This window comes from Panthera uncia, chromosome D4 (assembly GCF_023721935.1).
Source record: "Panthera uncia isolate 11264 chromosome D4, Puncia_PCG_1.0, whole genome shotgun sequence".
Lineage (NCBI taxonomy): Eukaryota > Metazoa > Chordata > Mammalia > Carnivora > Felidae > Panthera > Panthera uncia.
In genome coordinates this window covers 10,577,000-10,596,891 of record NC_064807.1, presented here as the reverse complement: position 1 = coordinate 10,596,891, position 19,892 = coordinate 10,577,000, and the positions used below count along the sequence as shown (strand labels likewise).

The 19,892-nt window shown below is 45.6% G+C and overlaps 1 protein-coding gene and 1 long non-coding RNA gene across 5 annotated transcripts in view; both read left to right on the top strand.

Moving 5' to 3' along the window:
• Positions 1 to 19,892, top strand: part of DOCK8 (dedicator of cytokinesis 8) — a 227,687-nt gene that overhangs the window by 107,153 nt on the left and 100,642 nt on the right. For all 4 annotated transcript variants that reach the window (XM_049633191.1, XM_049633181.1, XM_049633207.1 and 1 more), the window contains 2 exons: positions 966 to 1,059; positions 1,803 to 1,965. In XM_049633191.1, coding sequence (XP_049489148.1) covers positions 966 to 1,059; positions 1,803 to 1,965 — 257 coding nt within the window. The remainder of the gene's footprint in view (positions 1 to 965; positions 1,060 to 1,802; positions 1,966 to 19,892) is intronic.
• Positions 7,573 to 19,699, top strand: LOC125924775 (uncharacterized). Its single transcript, XR_007458558.1, has 2 exons — positions 7,573 to 17,080; positions 17,328 to 19,699. It is a non-coding gene; the product is annotated as an uncharacterized LOC125924775 (long non-coding RNA).

The following is a 19,892-nucleotide window of genomic DNA, read 5'->3' as shown; positions in this document are numbered from 1 at the left end:
GACTGACTTTGCTTAGCATTATTCTCTCTGACTCCATCCATGTTGTTGCAAATGGCAAGATTTCATTGTGTTTCATGGCTGAGTAATATTCCATTGTATATATATACCACATCTTCTTTATCCATTCGTCTTTTGATCCACATCTTTTGATGTGCATTTCCCTGATGATGAGTGATGTTGAGCATCTTTTCATGTGTCTGTTGGCCATCTGGATATCTTCTTCAGAGAAATGTCTGTTCATGTCTTCTGCCCATTTTTAAACTGGGTTATTTGTTTCTTGGGTATTGAGTTGTGTCAGTTCTTTATATATTTTGGATACTAACCCTTTATCAGATATGTCATTTGGAAAGATCTTCTCCCATTCAGTATAGCTTGCCTTATAGTTTTGTTGATTGTTTCCTTCATTGTGCAGAAGCTTTTTATTTTAATATAGTCCTAAGGGTTTGCTTTTATTTCCATAGCCTCAGGAAACATTACCTAGAAAAATGTTGCTATGGCCAGTGTCAGTGAAATTACTACCTGTGCTTTCTTCGGGGATTTTTATGGTTTCAAGTCTCACATTTAGGTCTTTAATTTTAGTTTGCTTTTGTGTATGGTGTAAGAAAGTGGTCCAGTTTCATTCTTTTGCATTTAGCTGTCCAGTTTTCCCAACACCATTTGTTGAAGGGACTGTCTCTTTCCCATTGTATATTCATTCCTCCTTTGTTGAAGATGTATTGACCATAGAATTGTGGGTTTATTTCTGGGTTTTCTGGGTTTCCATTCTATTCCATTGCTATATGGGTCTGAGAAGGGAATATTTGACAAGAGGTTGAACTAAATTATTTCAGCATTGGCTGCAGCCCTAATTTCTATGAAAAGTGTGTTAGAATAAAACTTAAAGATCAAAATCTTCCTGGAAATCATTGGCCCCTACCCAGGAGCCCATGGTGCATTCTTGCTAACCCTAACTTCTCTTTTTGCAGGAGGGGGATCGCCTTAGTGATGAAGACTTATTCAAGTTTTTGGCTGACTACAAAAGATCTTCCTCCTTACAGAGAAGAGTCAAGTCAATTCCAGGTATGGATGGCTTGTCTTTTCCTCTCTAGCTTTGCCAAAGCCATTTATGAGTAGACACATTACTTGTCTGATGCTACAGTTTATAAAATAATGTTTGCTAAATGAGATGTGGGATTTTGCCATAGGAGTTCAGAGTCTGACTTGGTCTACTTTTTTTGAAAATCTGTTTCTATTTCTATTTCTGTTTCTACTTCTCTTTCTATTTCTATTTTTACTTCTATTTCAGGAACATCATGCTGTAGATCTGGTGTCTTGGATAATCAGACAATTGAACAGAGGAGCCTCTTTATCAAATAAAATATTGTAGGAACTTGTAGTTTAAAAAGAAAAGTGAAAGTGAGCTGCCTTGGTAGAAGATGAGAGCATCTTCCTTATTAGCAATTTGATAGTTCCTGAGGCACTTCTGCAGCACCCTCGGGTACCAGGGAACCCAGTTTGAAAACCACCAGTAGTCACGTGTGTGTGTGCTATTATAGTGTGGTAGCTTTGAAAGGAAGTTTAAAGATCCATTTCTACTCCTTGTACAATTTCTTGCTTTTTAATTTCTAGAAACTGAATCTCAAAAGTGGTCATCGCATGATCTTTCTCCAACTATCAGAAATTAGCTGAGAATTCCAAAATTCTTACACTCCCACAACTTATCCCTTTTTTTTTCATAAAAGAAATATAGTATAACGGTCTTTCTTGACTCCCGTGGAACATGACAGCGTCTTGACTGAAACAGTTCTGTTTTCCCTCTGTAGGCTTGCTCAGACTGGAAATTTCTCCAGCTCCAGAGATCATCAACTGCTGTCTGACTCCCGAAATGCTGCCAGTGAAACCTTTTCCTGAAAACCGGACGCGTCCTCACAAAGAGATTTTGGAATTTCCAATCCGGGAAGTCTATGTCCCCCATACTGTGTACAGGTAAGAAACTAAGGCTCGTGGAAAACCTTGGAACCCACATGTAGAGTTTTGTTTGGAGAATGCGCTCATTATCCTTCAACTGATCTCCTCAACTTCCTTAAGTTTGGGAGAAAATGAAATAGGATGCTTACATAACTATGGATAATTGTTAGATCAATTTCTAAAAATGGTTTATCTAATTTTATTTAACAGTGTGTTACATCATAGTTGGAATTTGGGATTACAGTGGACATATTCCTTCCAGAAAGGAAATAATCCTGCTAGTCATTACCTTGGTATTTTATACATACAGAAGGACATATTAGGGAGACCAGTGTGACCAAAAATGTTCTCATTGTCTGAAAGAAAGCTTTTTAGCTCAAGACCAGCTCTGTCCGGTAACATTTATAGCAGTGATAGAAATCTTCATTACGTGTGCTCCCCAATACAATAGCCACTAACCACATGTGGCTGTTCAGCATTTGAATTGGGGTGCGTGCAATGGAAGAATTGAAATTTTGATTTTATTTAACTTTATTAAATTCACTTTAAGTTCAAATGGTTGCACGTGGCTGATGGCTACCATATTGGACGTCATGGAACTAGACGGTAAAAACCTAATAAGTTAGGCTGCCTCGGTTTCTTAGAGTGCCTTCTCGGGGGGCTGGGGCGGGGAAGCTTGTCAACACACATCTTCCAAAGCCATTGCTGCTCATATCTATTAGTTTTTATCTTGAGAAAAAAACTTAAATGCAGGGAAAAATGTTGTAACAGGTGCCTTTCCTCTACCGTCTAGAAATGACATTTGTTGTTTCTTGTATCTTATACACATACACGTGTACATTCTTACTGGTTATATTGAAGCCTCCTTTATCCCCAGCCTCAAGTCCCAGACTTCTACCTTGCCTCCCAAATGCCATTGTTAACCATGAACTTGGATGGGTTCTTTCCTCTATTTTCTCTGGTTTGAGACACACACCCATATACATACATGTATCTGTGAACACCGAATGATGTTATTCTTATATTCATTTTAAATGTACCTAAATAGCTTTATACTCTACGTTACCCTGTACTTTTTTTTTTTAATTTTTTTTTAACGTTTTTATTTATTTTTGAGACAGAGAGAGACAGAGCATGAACAGGGGAGGGTCAGAGAGAGGGAGACACAGAATCTGAAACAGGCTCCAGGCTCTGAGCTGTCAGCACAGAGCCCGACGCGGGGCTCGAACTCACGGACCGCGAGATCATGACCTGAGCCGAAGTCGGCCGCTTAACCGACTGAGCCACCCAGGCGCCCCTACCCTGTACTTTCATACAGCAGTATGAGTTTTCTTCTCTCTTATTGTGAATTCATGAATTTTATTGATGTGGTGCGTTGCACTCCATTATAGTCATTATCCTGTATACTCAGTTTGTCACACATATCACCAAGGGGAAGTCCTTAACAGCTTGTGTTTTAGAAATATTAATATAGATTCATATAGCATTTATTTTTTAACGTCTATTGATTTTGAGAGAGTGTGCATGCACCTGCATGAGTGCGGAAGGGGCAGAGAGAGAATTAGAGACAGAATCCCAAGCAGGTTTTATATTGTCAGTGCAGAGCCCCATGTGGGGCTCGATCCCATGAACTGTGAGATCATGACCTGAGCTGAAATCAAGAATCAGAAGCTTAACTGACTGAGCCACCCAGGTGCCCCTATGTAGCATTTAGTCATTCTTTTTAACTGCTGTATAGTATTCCTTTGTGTGAAGATGCCATATTTTACTTATCCATTTCCTGTTTTTCTATTAATAGATATTTCTGGGGTTTTATTTTCCAATTTGGGGCTCTTACAAACCCTATGCAAGGTGAGAATTTTTGCATTTGTCTCTCTGTGCACATGTGTGAAAGTGTCCCTAAGCAACGTTCCTTAAAGTGAAATTACTGGGTCGCCAGTGATACACATTTTCAGCTTTTTTCATACTGCCCCTTGTTTCCAAAACTGTACCAGCACGCAGTCCTTCCAGCAGGACAAGTGAGCTGATTCCCCAGACCCTCATGCATATTTGCCAGTGTGACGTGTATGTATGTGGGACTGAAACGCAAAGAATTTCAAAACTCACCCAATTCCCACCCCCACCCTCACATTTCTCGATGTGCAAAATTGAGACCCAGAGAAGGTGAGTGATTCATTGAGGCCGAAAATCACAGAAAGGAATATAAACAAGCATCCGCTCAGTTTGAAATGAGTCTCTTCATGGGGTGCCTAGTGGCTTAGTCGGTTAAGCATCCGACTTCAGCTCAGGTCATGATCTCACGGTTCGTGAGTTCGAGCCCCGCATCAGGCTCTGTGCTGACAGCTCAGAGCCTGGAACCTGCCTCCAATTCTGTGTCTCCCCCTCTCTCTGCCCCTCTCCTGCTCACTCTCTGTCTCTCAAAAATGAATAAACATGCAAAAAAAAAAAATGAGCCTCTTCCTTTCAGTACCGGTAAAGTCCACGTGGTCATTTCCCTACTTGATCCTTTCTAAAGCATCTCTCCGTGGTCTTTTCTCATTCCCTAAATACAAACCCAGCCCCAGTCCCTCTCCTTAGATAAGTATTTCTGGGATAGTGGTTTCAGCTCCCCACTCCCTAGGGGGAGATGAAGGCATGAAAATGTTTGCTTGTGGAGACTGTGTTTGTATCTTTTTAGAAACTTTATCCTACCTTTGGAAAAGGAAGCGCTTGTGGCGGAATAAACTTGCATCAAATGAATTCTTAGTTAGTCAGCTTGCCCTCAGCACTTAATCACCCATGGAGGCATTTACAACTCTTTCTACTCCTTGCTGCAAACATGCTGCCTTAATGACATCACAGCAGGACTCAGAATGCATTAGTGCACCTGATGATTCAAGGGATGGAGGGGTACTAACCAGGACAAGTCCGGACAGATTTCTCTGAACCCGACTTGCCATCAGGAGAAACAGACCCACAGGTGCCCAGTGAAGGCGCGCCAAGGCCAGCCCATTAGAAACCAGGTCTCTCGTTTTCCTTCAACGCCTTCTCTTGGCTCCTAGGCCACCATACTTTCTAGCTTGTCTAAGGAAGGAGCGTTACAGTGAACCTGGCTCAGAACCTCTTAGTGGGGAAACATCAAGGAATTTGGAGAGCTTCTTGTCCAAATCTTTAGAGTGGCTTCAGTTAGGTTGGTCTTAGCAGCAACCCAGCCCTGGACGAATCTTCTCCCTTCCTGTATCTCCCTCTCATTTCACAAAATAGAAATGGAAGCCTCGCGTTAGGTCTCAGCTGCGGGTCAGATCAGTGAGCGGACTGTTGGCCTTGGCTGACCCACTCTTCTCATTTCTGTCAAAATCCGCACCCCCCCACCCCACCCCCGCCTTTTGTTGCTTCTCATCTCCTTATACCTCAGGAAACTCAGCCACAACCTTGTGGCTTTTCTATCCCCTTCCCCTCTGGTCAAAGTGTCCCTAAGCAAGGATCTCTAAACCTATTTACAGTACGGGATCAACAGTGGGTTTGTCCTAAAGCCTTATCTCTCCTGAGAGTCTTATCATGTAAGAGGGACAGCAGTTTGTCTTTCTTTACGAAAAGTTTTCCTTTGATTTAGTGGGATTCTGGATACCATCCTAAGGGTTTGGCATTGGGGAACTCGCCCTGTTGACACTGCTGTTTCCAGGTCTCTGATCCTGGTCACGGCTGCATCCATCTACCAAAATCAAACAAATGAAGATTAAGATGTCCAGGGCAGGTAAATTCAGGCATAATGCTTTGTTTTACGGAGGGTTGACCTCATGAATTTGAAATGATGGCTTCGCTTGTCAAAGTTCGATCTACCTGGAACTTGGGGAGAGTGCGTCTTGTGTGTCAGGCGGGGAATGCCCGAAGGTATCACATCCAGCATTTGAATTTCAAATTTGTGTAATTTTCACCTAAACTGCAGAGCTCCCGTGGCGGAGGGAACTATTACGTGGATCTAATGACAGATGGAAATTTCCTGGCCTTGAATGCGAGTGGTGGCCAGAGTCATACATATTACAGGACTGTAATATGGGTGAGGCTTCTAGTGAACACCGTGTGAGTAGAACTCAGTAGAACTTATTTTTTTACCTGTCTTAAAGGAGCATCTGCCATGGAGCCTCAAACAGAATCGGTTTAGGATAGGCTGAAACTGACTTCCTGTCCTCAGTCCCCGCCCCCATCCTTCCTACCCCCTCGTTCAGGGTCACCACCTCGTGCCACAGTCTGTTCTCTGTGAATGCCACCGTGGTGCCTCTGCCTTATTCAGATTGTTTTAAGGAGGAATCTGCTTGAACTGTAGGAGCACTACCCTGGGCTCCAGCAATATCCCCCTGAGCCAAAGCGGGTCGGTCACGTGTAAAATAAACATTCTAAGGGAGGAGGTGAACTTGGAGCCAGAAGTGCTATTCCCAGGAGCGGCCAGTGTCTTCCAGACCAGGGGCCTTGGCCCCCTGCGGGCCCCGTGCTCGGGTACAGGCGTGGAGGCTTGTCCCGCAAGCCTCGTTCCCTGCCACAGACCCAGGCCGGGCCCTTTGCAGAGTCACCAGCAGGACAGTGATGATTGTGAAGAACATCGGGGAAAATGAGGTTGGTAAACAGGATTATCCAAATCTGAGTTTGGCACCCCTTTCTCCACGGCCAGATGAAGAGAGCACCAGTTGTTAGGCCAGAAACATGTTTGAGCCCACTCCTGGCTCATTTCCCAGGGACGCCCAGCAGCTGGTAACGGGGACACCAGCTGCTGCCTTCCGGTGGGGGCACAGGGGGGGGCGGGGAGCAGGGCTGTCGCCAAGGCCCAGCGCGACCTTTCAGGACGTCTCCTTCTGCAGCCGCCACGGGGGTGTGTGCGGAGATCACAGGTGCTGAGGTTGTAATGAGCTTGTTAATCTCCTCGCCGTCCCTTTAGCTGGTGATTATATCAGAGAAAGCCACATAAAGTGCGTTTTCATCTCTTAGCCCGGCCCCCAGAAGCCTCTGAGGTCTTTTCATCCAATTAGCTGACTTGCAGCGGACGACCGTGCTTGCCGAGAACAAGTGTATCAGTTAGAACATGATTTCTTTGATGGATAATGAGCTGTTTGCAGGCCTCCTCCTATTTAGCTGAATGTTCTCAGACCGACCGTCTGCATTCCCAAGGTTCGCCTGATGTCTGGTTGAACAGGGAGGTGCCTCCCATATCACAGGGAGGGGGTCTGAAAACGACTGGCAGACATGTGATGCACAGAGATACAAAGAAGGGCGTAGCAGAAATGTGGGAGCGGATCCTGCATGGGTGTCTGGAAGGTAAAATGGAGCGAATACGATTTATAAGGAAAGGAATGAACCAGAAGTAATTCTGGATGAGATGGTCAGGAAGGAGCTGGGCCATGGTGAGTGGACGGTGTCCTTGAGAGAGACTTTTTTTTTTTTTTTTCAACGTTTATTTATTTTTGGGACAGAGAGAGACAGAGCATGAACGGGGGAGGGGCAGAGAGAGAGGGAGACACAGAATCAGAAACAGGCTCCAGGCTCCGAGCCATCAGCCCAGAGCCCGACGCGGGGCTCGAACTCACGGACCGTGAGATCGTGATCTGGATGAAGTCGGACGCCTACCCGACTGCGCCACCCAGGCGCCCCGAGAGAGACTTTTATTTGGTCCAGGGAAGGGGACTCCCAATCTGAGCTCAGCCGGCTGTACGTCCGGACTGGACGTTTTCAGTACTGTGTCCTGAGGCTGGGGGTGTCTCAGGGTCCACTGCGGGGAATTATTCTATGTGCTACCAAAGCAAGCACAGCGGGAAATTAATAACACAGTACCGGGGGTGCCTGGGTGGTTCGGTGGGTTAAGCATCCGACTTCAGCTCAGGTCATGATCTCGTGACTCATGAGTTCGAGCCCCGCGTCGGGCTCTGTGCTGACAGCTCGGAGCCTGGAGCCTGCTTTGGATTCTGTGTCTCCCTCTCTCTCTGCCCCTACCTTGCTCACACTCTGTCTCTCTCAAAAATAAATATTTAAAAAATTTAAAACAAAAAAAAAACAAGTGCAAAAGCCCCGCCCCCCCCCCCTGGAGAGGACCAGGCAACTCCATCCACCTGACTTGGGAAGCAATCCCAACATACCCTGGGGTATCAGGTGAGGTGAATTTGGCAAAGAGAAAGTCCTGGTTTATCAAGACGCTGCAACACAGCGGGAAACCTCTCCACATGGGGACAGTATTTTTACAGCATAGCCCAGATGCTGCCAGCACTCCAGCATTCCTGCTAATGAATAATTGGTGGTTTCTGATGTGATTGGCCCTGGTGTAAATCATTATCAAACAATACCTTCCTTAAATAACTGTCGAAATGACAACTCCCCATTCTTACTTAAAACAAACTTCTATAACTTTTCACACCTGTGCAAGCCTGTTTATTGGCTAAATTCCTGCTTGTCACCCTTTCAAGGGATCTTTAAAGAACTCTAGCGGAGTTCTTTAGCCTGAAAACCCAGTCCTTAGTTTTTACTAGTCTTAGCAAGCAGTTGCTTGTGGAATATGGGGTTTATGATAAACTAGCATTTCATTTGGAACAATAGTACCACACAGGCAAAAAGCAAAGTGAATTCCTGGTGCCTGCATTGTCCAGATACTTAAGTCCCCGCGCTTGACTTTGCTGTGGCAAGTTGGTCTGAAGAGTAAATTGGGAACACAGTCTCACCTTCCCGATGCCTTGCTCCAAAACTCGGGTGTCCTCCTTCTTTTTGGAATGAAAATCAGGAGGGAGCCAGTTAGCTAAGATGGCTTACCAAGTGCAAGTTTTGCAAAGCCAGCCTGCCACCACAACATTCAGCCACTTGAGGGCACAATTTGCTCACTTTCTAGGTGTAGACACACCTAGTTATTTTTTTCCATTTCAAAGCAGATGGAGTCTTGATTTATTAAAGGAAAACACAGCTTTTTTTTTTTTTTTTTTTTGGCTCTTGAAGCACAGGATCAAGAAAAACTGGAAAGTATCCCCATGTCCCGGAAGATGGCTATTGTGATTTTTTGCAGAGACAAGTATTCTAACCTGTCAACATCTGCCTTCTTTCCTTAGTCATGACCTTAGAAATCTGGCACGTTTCGAATCACTATGTTGTGCATCTAAAACTTAGGTAACATCGTGTGTCCACTCTACTCAGAAAAAATTCTTTTAAAGAAAGGACGTGAGTGAGACAGTAATGAACTAGTGTCACAGAGGGTTCTGTGTTCGGAAATGTCACTGATGCCACATGTCACAGCCCCACATTTGTCTCTGGTTTATACTCATTCCTTTTGTGTCCACTAAGTGTTAGTGTGAGCGTCCTACTGAAAGATCCCGTTCCGTGCACTGAACAATGGTGAAAGTCATTTTTCCTTTGGATCCTTCATACAGCGCTCGGCAGACAGGCTGGTGCAGCGTCCTGTTTGGACACAGACGGGCAGCGTAAGGTGGATGGGGCAGAAGCATCAGGGAAATGGTAATGAAAGTGAGACCCATCTGGGCCCACGTTTGATGATGATGATGATGGTGATGTTGAGCAGTCGGCCCAGATTAGAAGGAGCCTCCTAAAATTCGAGAAGCCTGGTTTCTTTGATTTCTAGACTCTTATTTCTTTTATTATTATTTTCACATGCGTTCTTTGAAGTGGCTTGTCCTCTGATGACATATCCTTCAGAGAATTGTTCCCTCTTACTTCCTGCATCGTGCAGGGGGACCGTGCAGGGGGAAACATCTTCTCTCCTCTGTAGCTTTTTCACCCTCAGTTCTGACTTTGTTGTGTACTTGATACATGATCTAAAGGTACAGGTTCATCCACTCTCTGCCAGACATGTTTGGCCATCTCTAAAGCAGAGGTATTTAAAAAAAAAAATTACTTATGTTTATTTATTTTTGAGAGAGACAGAGTGTGAACGGGGGAGGGGCAGAGAGAGAGGGAGACACAGAATCTGAAGCAGGCTCCAGGATCCGAGCTGTCAGCACAGAGCCCGACACAGGGCTTGAACTCACGAATGGTGAAATCATGATCTGAGCCAAAGGCAGCCACTTAACCTGATTGAGCCACCCAGGGACCCCTAAAGCAGAGGTGTTTTAACAACCCTCCATAATAATGGACGTCCTGTGCTTTCTGGGCCTCAGACCTCACCCTTGGCCTTTCTCAGCAGAAGTCACAATGCCCTGAGGCCAAATGTTAGACGCTGTGTTAGGGTCTTCCCAGGGGACAACGTGGGTACCGGTTGGGACAAGGCTGGCTAGCCCCATAACACAAAGTGAAATATATTTTATTTCAAATTTTACTGATTTAGATTCAGCTATTTACTGATAGGTAAGCAGGGAAGGACTGAGTGTTCCAGTGTAATGTAATTTTTGAAAATTATACAGTCAGATTTCTTGGATATTTACCACTAAAAAAATGAATTTCACATACCCACCAACCTAAATACCAAAAAGGTGATAAAACCAAAAATGTGCCCGTTCCACCTCATTTGTTTTATGTTCTTTGTTTGACAACCTTCAGGAGGTAAACTGGGATCCATGCAGCTGTGTAGAAATAGCCATCTTATAGTTCACTAAGGATGACAGTCGAGGAATTCCACTTCCTGGCTCATTTGAATGGTTTTAAAGAGATTTCCAGGCCTCAGGCTAAAAATTAGACATTTAGCAATAAGAACATCTCAAAGCTCATGTCTCAGCTTTTCCTAGAGTTTCTGTTTTTCTTTTTAATTACTTATTTATTTTTAGGGGAGAGGGGCAGAGAGATAGGGACAGGTAATCCCAAGAAGGCTCTATGTAGACAGATCCCAGGAACCATGAGATCGTGACTTGAGCCGAAAGGAAGAGCCAGTGGCTTAACCTGCTGAGCCGCCCAGGTGCCCGAGCTTCAGGTTTTAAAACCTTCACACCTGTGCTTCCTTTTGGCCCTGGCCACTTTCTTCTTGAGGGTGACATGGGTGGTGTTTTCTCTCTCATCAGGGTCCCAAGACCAGTGCAACAGCCTTTCTGAGATCCCTTCTTGGGTCCAAAGACAGGAAGCAGACCAGCTGTGGCTAGATTTACATCGCTGCCATGTCGGGCTGCCAGTTCACACCCCCTAGGGTCACACACACACACACACACACACACACACTCTATACTCCATTTCACCTTTGAGAAAATTGAGAAAGAGACAAACCCAAAAACCTTGGCTCCTCCCACGCTCGGAGTTCTGTTCTCTCTTGTCCCCATTCATCCCCAGCCTTTACATATCCCGGTTGCAAAACTTTTTGCTTCACCATCGTTGAGCCGCATGCTGCCAAAGGACACATCACCCAGGACACTTGGGTGCTGCTGTAATTCTCCCGTAACATCAGTGAGATGTGCCTAGTGAGGAGAGGAAGAGGGAAGGGAGGTGATCCGTTCTCCTGGGATGGACTTTCTCCCGCTGTCCTCACCAGCCAACCCATGCGTGGCGGAGTGGACTGACCGATGGCTCCTTTTGCTTTTGTAAAGAACAAACATCAAATTAGTGGTCTGTCCTGGCTTTGTGAAAAAGCAAACCGAGAACACTTAGGCTCCCCAGGCCCCCTTCCAGCCAAGATTTTGACACTGGTAAAACTTCGTTGAGACCAAACCTGAGGAGCAACTTTAATGGGGACAAATGGGAGGAAGTGTCTTTACCAAACAGGACCATTCAGCCTGAAGGGAGGCTTCTGTGGTGCCAAGGAAAAGTACCCATGATCACAGTCAAGAGACTCTCGGTTTTCTCATCTGTAAAATGGGATACCTCTGGGATACTTGGGGAGATGAATAGAGACTTTACGCATGAACGTGCTTTGTGAAATGTAAACCGCTCTATAATACGCCTCTTAATTGTTTTACTTGTGTTAAGTGTTTGCGTTTAACCTGATCATAAACTCCTTGAGGGTAGTACGTTGCTCCCTGATTCAGGACCTAACGCTGTTTATGCAAGTGGTGGAACCCGCTCGCTCCCTAAATGCTCTTGGTACTGGCATGTGGGAGGGGTAGAGGCAGATTGGTTTTTAGCTGATTCGCCGGTATTTTGCTCTGGTGGCAGGTTGGTGGCATCTGGGAGCCAGCTGCGTCCCTCATGTCTCTAGCGCCCCGATTATCTCCTCTGCAAGGCACTGGTACAGCCAGGTAACTTCCCCAGCTTGCCTTGTGGGGTCTGTCTCTGAGATTCAACTCCAAGCAGGTGCCCGGGGAAGGCGTGACTCTTGTGGGAAGGTTTTGATGTGATCTCCTCATTGGGGATTGGGTTGGACCTACCACTTGGATTGGAAGACATCAGTCTTCCCATAGTCTTGTTTCAGAAGGTTAGCCCTGGTCTTGTGAAGGTCAGGAGAGCAGACAGTTGATGACTAACTTTGATACTATTACGGCTGGAAAAGAGGCCCTATTTCTTTCGTACCCCTGGAGGGGCTCCTTTCTCACCAATCATCGAAAATGAAAGATCGTCTGCAATTCTTTTAAATGCCGTGAAGCTGGCATTGAAACCGCCCATTGGTAACTCACGTAAAATTTTTTTATATTCCCATTGTTTTCTTCACGGTTTTTCTTCCCTGGTCCTGGAATTCAGGCCAGGCCGTATTTGACGAGTTAGATTCTGTGTGGATGACGTAGCAGACTCTGAGTTTTTAGGATTTACTCAGCAGGCAGGGCCACGTTCAGCGAATGGCATTGACAGAGTGGAATAGAGGGGGGGCTTGTGAAGAGTGGAAAGTTTCCCTCGTGATGTCCAGGGTCTGTTGACGCATCAGGACGGGATGGTGGGCACACTGTCTGGTAAAGATATTCCAACCAAAGTTCCTGGCCAGTTCGCTAGCGATAGTGAGTGTCAGGCGAACCCTTTCTTTTTGCACGGTACCCATGTAGAGCTTTCCCTGTGAGGATCAGGAACTTGCCAGAAATTTAGCAGTTACCTAATACGTGATTCTGTAGACATGTCAGCACCTCCCAGCAGTTTCCCTGCTTGATTCGTGGATATTGGGTGTGTGTGGCCATTTGTAGAAAGTCGTGGAGGAAGACACCTGCAGCGGGAGTGATGTTTGATGTTGCTAAGTGTGAACCCCAAGGCGGGTCCAGGGCAGAGGTGGGTGGGGGAGGCCAGACGCACAGCTCTGGAGGTGGTGCCTCCAAAGTCGTTGAGACCCCTACGTGTCCCTCTGAGGTCGCTGATTTTTCCAGGGACTGCAGTAGCTGGTGTTGTCACAGAATCGCTGTAGTACTGAGCACAACGCCACCACGACAGATAAACGGGAGCGGGCCACCTGCTGATTTCATGAAGTCTCGAGTGTCTTCTCCCAGAGTCACATTGAAAGGAACCCAAACTCTGGCCTGGGAATCCGTGTCTCTGGCCAGCAGCCAGGGTGCTGACTCTGTGTGTCTCCAGGGCAAGGAGAGGTGCAGCCCATGACAATGACAGTTGCCTCAGCCCTCCTAGTGGTCTGGGGATGGGCACAGACCATCACACTGGTGATGAGCCTGGGGATTGAGAACTCCTCCCTACCCTCCCTTCTCACCCCTGCCTCGGAGCACCATACCTGTCCTTTGAAAAGCTTGCACACCTAGCAGAACTGGTCTCCTTTGAATGATGTTGACACGTTCATCTGGCCACTATGCTGGGGCCACCTGCCACATGCCAGGCACCGTGCTTGGTGCTGAAAGAGACCAGGAGTGACGCCTCTCTTTGGAGGCATAGCCCCGGTCTCCTAAGAGACACCGGAACCACTTACAAAAATGCCAACCCGCTGACAGCCATGCATGCAACTTTGTCCTATAGCCACCTTGAGATATTTGCAAGTTCCCTCACATCCAAAACCCAGACAAGCCTCCTCTCTCCCAAGCACCCAAAGCAGGTGTGTGTTCATAGAGGGAGCTGGGGGGGGCGGGGCATCGGGACGATTTATGTCTTCATAGACCCCCAACTGCATTACTTTCTTCCCCCACCCAAACCAAGGGATCTGACAATATTAAAACCCATCAGAGGGTGCCTGAGAGGCTCAGTCCATTGGGTGTCCAACTTCGACTCGGGTCATGATCTCACGGTCCGTGAGTTTGAGCCCCGCGTTGGGCTCTGTGCTGACAGCTCAGAGCCTGGAGCCTGCTTCGGATTCTCCCTCTCTCTCTGTCCATCCCCCACTCAAGCTCTCTCTCTCTCTGTGTGTCTCAAAAATAAATAAACATTAAAAAAAAAACATCAGGAACGATGCAGCAAGCGTTTTAATGAATAGTATTGACTTACTGGCTGGGATTTTTTGTTTTCTTTTTGAATGGGTGGGGGACTAAATAAAGTCTCTGCCCCAAACCAAAGGAAAAAATAAAAAAGTCAGTTGTAGCCACAGCAGAGATTGGAAATTTTCTGGTATGTGTAGGTATTTTTGTCAGCTGGGCAGATTTGTTCTAGGAAAGTATGTGCAAAGCCTGGAAAAAATGTGCTCCTTCTGTGCTTTAAAAGAACATACAAGTTGGTTCATGTTCATCAGCCACGTGACAGTCCTGTCCGGTGGTCTCCTAAAAAATGCAGCCCGGTCCGGATTTTGCCTCAAAACAGTCTTTAAAGCCTGAATTTTAAGGCTTTTACAAAGCCAAAGATTATTGAAATGCTTGTTCTGTTTTTAGTTGGGGAAGCTTTCATTAAAAATTTGCTGTGTTAGGGAAGAAGGAAGGATGTTTGTGGTCAGTACTTCTGGGCACTCTTCTTACCTTTTACCCGACCTGTCACAGCCTGCTGAAGAGACATTAATTAATTCAGGTAATGGAATCAGAAGTAGACCCAAACAAAAATTATTGATTTATGTTTATTTATTTTAAATTTTTTTTAAATATTTATTTTTGAGAGAGAGAGAGAGACAGAGACAGCATGAGTTGGGGAGGGGCAGAGAGAGAGGGAGACACAGAATGTGAAGCAGACTCCAGGCTCCGAGCTGTCAGCACAGAGCCCGACACGGGGCTCGAACCCATGAACCGTGAGATCATGACCTGAGCCGAAATCAGATGCTCAACCAACTGGGCCACCCAGGCATCCCTGATTTATGATGTTAGTAATTCTCTAATTTTTATCCTTAGTTGGAGATTAGATTGATGCCAAAAAGGCTCTTTCAATATTAAGAACCTTATCTGATAGGTCGTCATTATATTATATTCTTTAGGCGAGGAGGATAACTCTGAGATCCAGTCAAGAGGCAGAAATTTTATAAGGTGTAAAGCAATGTTTAAAGGAATCACATGTTTGGGGCACCTGGGTGGCTCAGTCGGTTGAGCATCTGACTGGCTCATGTCACGATCTCACAGCTCGTGGGTTCGAGCCCCACGTCGGGCTCTGTGCTGACAGCTCAGAGCCTGGAGCCTGCTTTGGATTCTGTGTGTGTGTCTCTCTCTCTGTCCCTAACCCACTCGCATTCTGTCTCTGTCTCTCTCAAAAATAAATAAACATTAAGAAAAAATTAAAAAAATAAATAAAGGAATCACGTGTTTAAATGTCAGCAAATACCTGACCTATGCTTTTTAAAACCATATGCAACAAACAGGGGCTCACGGGTGGCTCAGTCGGTTAAGCGTATGACTCCTGATTTCAGCTCAGGTCATGTCTCCCGGTTTGTGAGATCGAGCCCCACTTCGGCCTCTGCATTGACAGTGAGGAGCCTGCTTGGGATTCTCTTTCTCCCTCTCAATGCCTCTGCATCCCCCCACCACCTCTCCCTCTCAAAATAAATAAAAAACATTTTTTTAAGAAATCAGCAGGCACTCCTGATCTCACAGTCCATGTGGTTTGTCCAGGTGTGGCTTAGCTGGGTGCCGCTGACTCTGGGCTCTCAAAGGCCACAGTCAAGATGGCAGCCAAGGCTGCGGTCACTCCATGAGTCAACTAGGGAAGGATTCGCTTCCACGCTTACTCGTGTGGCTGTTGACAGGATTCAGTTCCTCTTGGATTGTAAAGGCTTTAGTTCCTTGCTAGCTATTGGCAAGCAGCCTCCTTGAATATTTTACTGTGTTTGTCTTTCCATTGGGCAGCTTAACAACATGGCAGTTGGCTTCCTCATAATAAGCAGGAGAGAGACTCTGTGTGTAAGCAAGACAGAAGCCAGAGTCTTTATATAAAACTGACCTCCAAAGTGACATCCTGTGACTTCTGCTGTGTTCTCTTGGTTAGAAACAAGTCACTGGGTCCAGCCCACACTCAAGGGGAGGGTATTACGCAGGGCAAGAATACCAGGAGGCAGGGGTTCCTGAGAGCCATCTTGGAAGCTACTACCCCAGTTTGGAGCAAACTACAAAAGCTGGGGTGCTCCAGTTGTGTGAATTTGAAGGAGTCTAAAGAGGTAGAAAGAGGAGTGACAGAGGGCGGAGTACCCCTGTGGATGCTGAGGACACCACTTGCCGTGGAGAATCTTCCGGTCAGCCTGGTATGTTTCCAGGACATCTGCAATATGTCGCTCCCTAGTAGAAAAACAACCACTTCTTGACAGATCCTCAAAGGTGAGAAGAGTCTCCATGCCTGCCCCTCAGTAACCCACACTCCAAAAAACAAGTCTGCAATATAGGAAGAAAAAAAAATTTTGTTACGGGGTTTAAAACCAATAATCCCAAGTTTTCTTAGAATCGGTAGTGAGGAATACCCTGAAGCTATACATATGAGGGAGTGTGTTCACTTTTCTGCTTGCCCAGTATGCCAGCACCTCACCCCCACCCTCCCTCACACCCCACCATGCTCTCACCTCCCAAGCATCTGTGAATCTGTGTACTTCTAAAATCTATATCAAGTCCTCTGGGTGAAGTGGTAAATGTAGCCGTGGAAGGGTGAGCTGTGCAGGATGTCTGAGATGTATCCTGCCAAAGTAGTTCAGATCCAATCCCTCCCGTGTAGATAACATACATTCTCATTAAACATTTTCTAGTCATCCAAAAAAAAAAAAAAAAAAGAAGAAGAAGAAGAAGAAAAGAAATCATTGAAAATAGGGGTCTAATAAACCAACTGGGGGCTTGATCTATTCAACACATTTCTGAGCCCCACCCCCCCCACGGGGGAGTCATGTTTGAATATCCAAACAACAGACCTGAAAACCACATCACGGGTCCCGTGGGGGTAGCTGGGAGTTGGGAGAGATGCGGTTATCCAGTGAAGGTTTTGACTATTTTGTCAGGGTCAAGTTAAGAAGGTTTTAGGATTGGGGCGCCTGGGTGGCGCAGTCGGTTAAGCGTCCGACTTCAGCCAGGTCACGATCTCGCGGTCCGTGAGTTCGAGCCCCGCGTCAGGCTCTGGGCTGATGGCTCGGAGCCTGGAGCCTGTTTCTGATTCTGTGTCTCCCTCTCTCTCTGCCCCTCCCCCGTTCATGCTCTGTCTCTCTCTGTCCCAAAAATAAATAAAAAATGTTGAAAAAAAAAATTAAAAAAAAAAAAAAGAAGGTTTTAGGATTAAAAAAATATGTGGAATAAAAAAATTTGGATTTGGGACCTTTCTGTGTTTTGTCACTCCTTGTCATGTGAAGGATCCAGATCCGGATCCAGCTTCATGATTAATAATGACCCCCTGTTCCTTTCCATCCTCTGTCTCCACTCACACCGACAGTCCATAAATCTAGCCTCTTTGTAAGGAGGAAAGGAATCAAGAAAACGAATTCATACAAAGGTGGGAGTGGATGATGTTTTAAACCTCTTAATATTTGAAATCTAAGCAGTGTTTCAAAAAAAAAAATATTTGGTAACATGGATATCTTAATTGGTAAAATTTCATTTAGCTCAACAAAGTATGGCTTAAAAAAATATTTCAAGCAAGCTTGGAGAGAGATTTACTTTTTTCCTAAAGCAGTCAGTTTTCCCAAGCAGGTTTCAAATTTTTATGTGTATTTATGATTCTTTTCAAAGGGAATCTGGTCCAGATAAGACTTAAGATTGTAAATGTCCCAACTTTCCCTTGGGTCTTGTACTGTTGAAAACTAGTTGACTTTTTTTTTTAAAGTTTATTTATTTTGAGAGAGAGAGAGAGAGGGAGAGAGAGACTCCCAAGCAGGCCCCATGCTGTCAGTGCACAGCCTGGCATGGGTCTCGAACCTACAAATAGTGAGAACGTGACCTGAGCCGGAATCAAGAGTCAGATGCTCAACTGACTGAGCCACCCGGGTGCCCCAGAAATCTAATTGACTTTTCTTTTTTTTTTTTTGTTTTTAAGTGTTTGTTTATTTTTGAGAGAGAGAGAGAGAGCATGAGCAGGGGAGGGGCAGAGAAAGAGACACACACAGAATCTGAAGCAGGCTCCAGGCTCCAAGCTGTCAGCACAGAGCCCAACACAGTGCCAGAACCCATGAACTGGGAGGTCATGATCTGAGCCAAAGTTGGACACTTAACTGACTGAGCCACCCAGGTGCCCCTCTAGTTGACTTTTTTCTTTTTTAAGTGTGTTTATTTTTGACAGAGGGAGAGAGAGAGAGACAGAGCATGAGTGGGGGAGGGGCAGAGAGAGAGGGAGACGCAGAAGCAGGCTCCAGGCTCTGAGCTGTCAGCACAGAGCCCGACACGGGGCTCGAACTCATGGACCGCGAGATCATGATCTGAGCCGAAGTCGGATGCTCAACCGACTGAGCCACCCAGGCGCCCCTAGTTGACTTTTCTTAAACAAGTAACTGGGTTTTAAGAAGAGCTCACGTGCATTCACATGTGTCTAAAAGGTGGCGTTCTCTTGGCCCCAGCTTGAAGTCCTGCTTTATTTATTAAGAGTGCTGGTTTTCCAAACTCTCACTTAAGAGGAACTTTATGAATCATAAAAATAAGGAATAGGACTGATGTAATAGGAAAGGTGCTCTACAAATGTCATAGGAGCTGTGTCTAGTTCGTGTTCAAAGACAATGTAATAATAGTTCTGTATAAAGACACCATATGTGGTGCTCAAACTGTAGTTCATCAGTTGAGAAAACATGGACATTCCTTACCCCTACCCCCATCTTGAAAAGTGCTATGATAAGAGTTACTGGAGTTTACTGTTGTTTTGCTTTGTTTTTCCCTCTCGTTTTCTGTTTTTGAGCACTTTTTTTTTTTTTTTTAAAGCATAACAGGACCATAGAGAGAGAATGCTGGGTCATTTATTGCAGTGTTTCTAAATAATTGGGTAACATTGTGTCTCTGGCCTCTTAACTGCATTTGCTTTTTGTAGGGCTGGGGGGTAGGGGTCCCCAAAGCTCAGAATGCGGTCCCAGCGCGTATACAAAACATTGCGGCCTGGCCTCCTGAGCATGGCGGTTACGGAGGGATGAGCTTGTGATTCCATCCCCAGTGCCTCCTTCGAACCTTGTGCGGTTTCCCAGGGCAGGCGGCCTCGTGTGGGCTCTGACTGGGGCCCCAGGACAGAGCCTTTGACAGTCCCTTTCTCTCTCTCTGATTGCTGAAGCTGGAGCGTGCCCTACATCCTACATGTGAGGGTTTTCCTTTCCACCTTCCATGGATCCCTTTGTAAATTTGTGCTTCGATCTAACCTTAAGTATTAGACACAGAAACAAACGCAGGTCATGGCGTGAGACCGTAGAATGTCAAGACAGGACATGGAAAATGCCTCATTTTTATGCATTTATTTATAAACCTCATTGTAAAAATAATTTGGGGCAGCTTAAGGGGGCTGTATAACAAGGATAAAATTTCTGAGTAGAAGGAAAATAAGGAGAGGGCAATCAATGTAAATCTGGGTGAGGTTAATACCAGGACATATCTTAACGTCTTTGGCAGTCCCTTAAAAAGTTAGCTGCACATTTGACCTCTTGCTTCCTGGCAGCCAAGCAAAAAAACAACAACAGAGGGAAACATGATGAACTACAGGATTCATATTTCTGACAAATGAAAAACACACCAGTTCTCTTGGATCCGTGCTGCTCGAACTTGAATGTGCGTTTGAATCATCTGGGGTGTTGTTAAAATGCAGGTTCTGATTCAGCAGGTCTGTGACGTCCTAACTGGCTCCCGGGTGGTGCTGATGCGGGCGCTTTG